Source organism: Lolium rigidum, chromosome 3 (genome assembly GCF_022539505.1).
Source record: "Lolium rigidum isolate FL_2022 chromosome 3, APGP_CSIRO_Lrig_0.1, whole genome shotgun sequence".
NCBI classification, from domain to species: domain Eukaryota; kingdom Viridiplantae; phylum Streptophyta; class Magnoliopsida; order Poales; family Poaceae; genus Lolium; species Lolium rigidum.
The window spans coordinates 128735865-128738108 of record NC_061510.1 but is presented as its reverse complement, the minus strand read 5'-3'; the positions used below and the strand labels follow the sequence as shown (position 1 = coordinate 128738108).

The 2244-nt window shown below is 58.4% G+C and overlaps 1 protein-coding gene across 1 annotated transcript; it reads right to left on the bottom strand.

Moving 5' to 3' along the window:
• Positions 1–242: 242 nt before the first annotated feature.
• LOC124702314 (heavy metal-associated isoprenylated plant protein 35-like) lies at positions 243–1976 on the bottom strand. The gene is made up of 3 exons (XM_047234438.1): positions 1771–1976; positions 1580–1655; positions 243–1485 (listed from the first exon to the last, which is right to left on the bottom strand). The coding sequence occupies exons 1-3, from the start codon at positions 1795–1797 to the stop codon at positions 518–520; spliced, it is 1071 nt and encodes a 356-aa protein (XP_047090394.1). The 5' UTR covers positions 1798–1976; the 3' UTR covers positions 243–517.
• Positions 1977–2244: the final 268 nt, after the last annotated feature.

The following is a 2244-nucleotide window of genomic DNA, read 5'->3' as shown; positions in this document are numbered from 1 at the left end:
TCATGGCTTAGCACCTAAGAGTTGACGCTTAGCGCCAGCTTAGCTTTTCCTTTGGTTGGAACGCGGAAATTTCGATGGCGTTCTAGCGGGAATGGCTTGTTTCGCGCGTAATTCCTGTGTTGTGGTTTGTGAACTTGCGTTGAAGAATCAAGAGGGATATCCTCTATGATATGATTAGGGTACAACGACCTTTCTTAATTTCTCTAGAGAAGATTCTTTGGCTAATAGTAGGGAAGATCTCGTTGAAGCTACAGGTAAAGGCGTGTCTCATATTCTCATTAAAATTACATGCTCCATTTATAGAACAGTAATATACTACTAATAATGATAAAAGGAAATTAAAGAAGAAGGAAAAAAAAAAGGATTGGTCAGGGAGAGCTTTGACCTCCCGAGCGATCGAAGAGAGTAACAAGCTACTCTACCTACAACCAGAGAGGTCCCGATCTGTTACCGCGAAGCCGCCGGCCTCACGCCTCCTCAGCTACTTCCCCGCCGGCGGCCGGCCGTTTCGATCACATCACATGACGCTGCAGGAGTTTGGGTTCTCGTCGTCGAAGAGGCGGTACGAGTCCTGGAGCGGCAGCGGGGGCGCCGGCGCGTGCGTCCCCGGCGGGCTGTAGTAGTCCTGGTAGTAGGACTCGGGCGACGCGTGCGGGTACGGCATGTACAGGTACGACGGCGACCACTGCTGCATTGGCTGACCCTGCTGCGAGTACGCCTCCTGCGGCGGTGGCATCATGTTCATCGACGAGGAGTACCCGTGCTGCGGCTGCGGTGGTTGCTGCTGCATGGAGTACCCCTGCTCCGGCTGCGGCGCGTAGTAGGAGACGCTCGCTTTCGGCTGCGCCATGTGGTAGCTCATCACCGGCTGCGGAGCGTAGTAGGGGCTGTACTCCTGGTGCGGGTGCCGAGGAGGCAGGGACCTGTCGGTCGTGGCGGCGGCGACCTCCTTGGGTTTGCTCTGCTTCTTCTCCTTGGCCTCGCTCTCGCCATTGCTGGCCTCCTTCGCCGGAGCCGCGGCGGCTTCCTTGGCCGGCTCGGTGGCCTTTTCCTTCGCGGGCTCGGCGGACTCGCTCTCGCCGCCGCCCTTCTTTGGCTCGTCGCTTGGTTTCGCCTCCTCTTTCTCAGCCGTCTTCTCTGACTCGGTTTTCTTGTCCTCTGCTTCAATCTTTTTCTCCGAGACTGCCGCCTCCTGCTCCGGCTTTTTCTCCGCGCTCTCGGCCTGCGGCTCCTTCACCGGCTCCTCCGGCTTCTTGTCCGCCGGAGCGTCATTCTTGCCGCCGTCCTCAGCGGCAGGCGCCGGTGCCGGGGCCTTGGTCGCGGCGGGCGCAGGCTCGGGGTCCTTGGCAGGCGAGGCGTGCAGGTTCTGCCAGTGCAGGGCCTGCTTGCCCGACTTCTGCAGCCGCTGGATGAGCGTCTGGGCGTCCACGGTGCCGGTCACCGTCACCTTGTGCTGCTGCGCGTCCACCTTCACCTCGTTCACGCCTGAACAACCAAAAACGACGACCGCTCCATTAATCTAAGCCCAAAACCACACGGAAATGCGACGTAAAGGAGAGGAATCAGAGTGTGACGGTACCTTCGATGGCCTTGAGCACCTTGCGGACCTTCTTCTTGCAGCCATGGCAGTGGATGGACACCCTCAGCACGAAGGTCTGCAGATTCAGGAAGACGGCGTCCGAAATGTTACATTAGCGAGTGAATCTGACGGTTGCCTGCCGCCTCCGTCTGACGGGAGAGCTAGCTAGGAAGGGTGGAATGGTGGCGCACCTGTAAGGCCTGTTGACCCGACGCCATGGGAGGAGAGGCGCGCTGCGCTGGAGACTGGTCGCGCTATCTCGCTGCTTGCCTGGGGGTCTCTCGCTGGAATCTGTGGCTCAGCTGACGACTTGTTGGGAACTCAGGGGAGGCCGCATCTCCGGTGGTCTACTTATAGTGGGATGGCAAGAGGCGGATGCGGGGATGGGGCGATGCAGTCCACCACTGACTTCTCGGCCCGGTTGTTATGCTGACTGTGCCAGTATTGTTGCTGGCGGCGGCGGTGGGTACGAGTATCCCTTCCTAGGTACCAGCCGTCGAGAAAGAATTCTACAGCGCTACCTTGTGGTTCCGCCGCACCTGGATTGGATAGTTTGTTATTGAATTCAGGTTTCTTTTCGCCGTTACTGGATTTGGGCCGTGAGTGATATCCATCGTTGTGGAACCCCCTCTCCTCTCTCGTCGTCTCCTCTTGGTGGCCGAGAG

Bases quoted from the DNA above. Each gene is read 5' to 3' on its own strand.
- LOC124702314 (XM_047234438.1), bottom strand. From the start codon at position 1,797: ATGGCGTCGGGTCAACAGGCCTTACAG. The intron at 1,656-1,770 runs GTGCGCCACCAT...CTGAATCTGCAG, and splicing joins CGGGTCAACAGGCCTTACAG to ACCTTCGTGCTGAGGGTGTC. The intron at 1,486-1,579 runs GTACCGTCACAC...TTGGTTGTTCAG, and splicing joins GGTGCTCAAGGCCATCGAAG to GCGTGAACGAGGTGAAGGTG.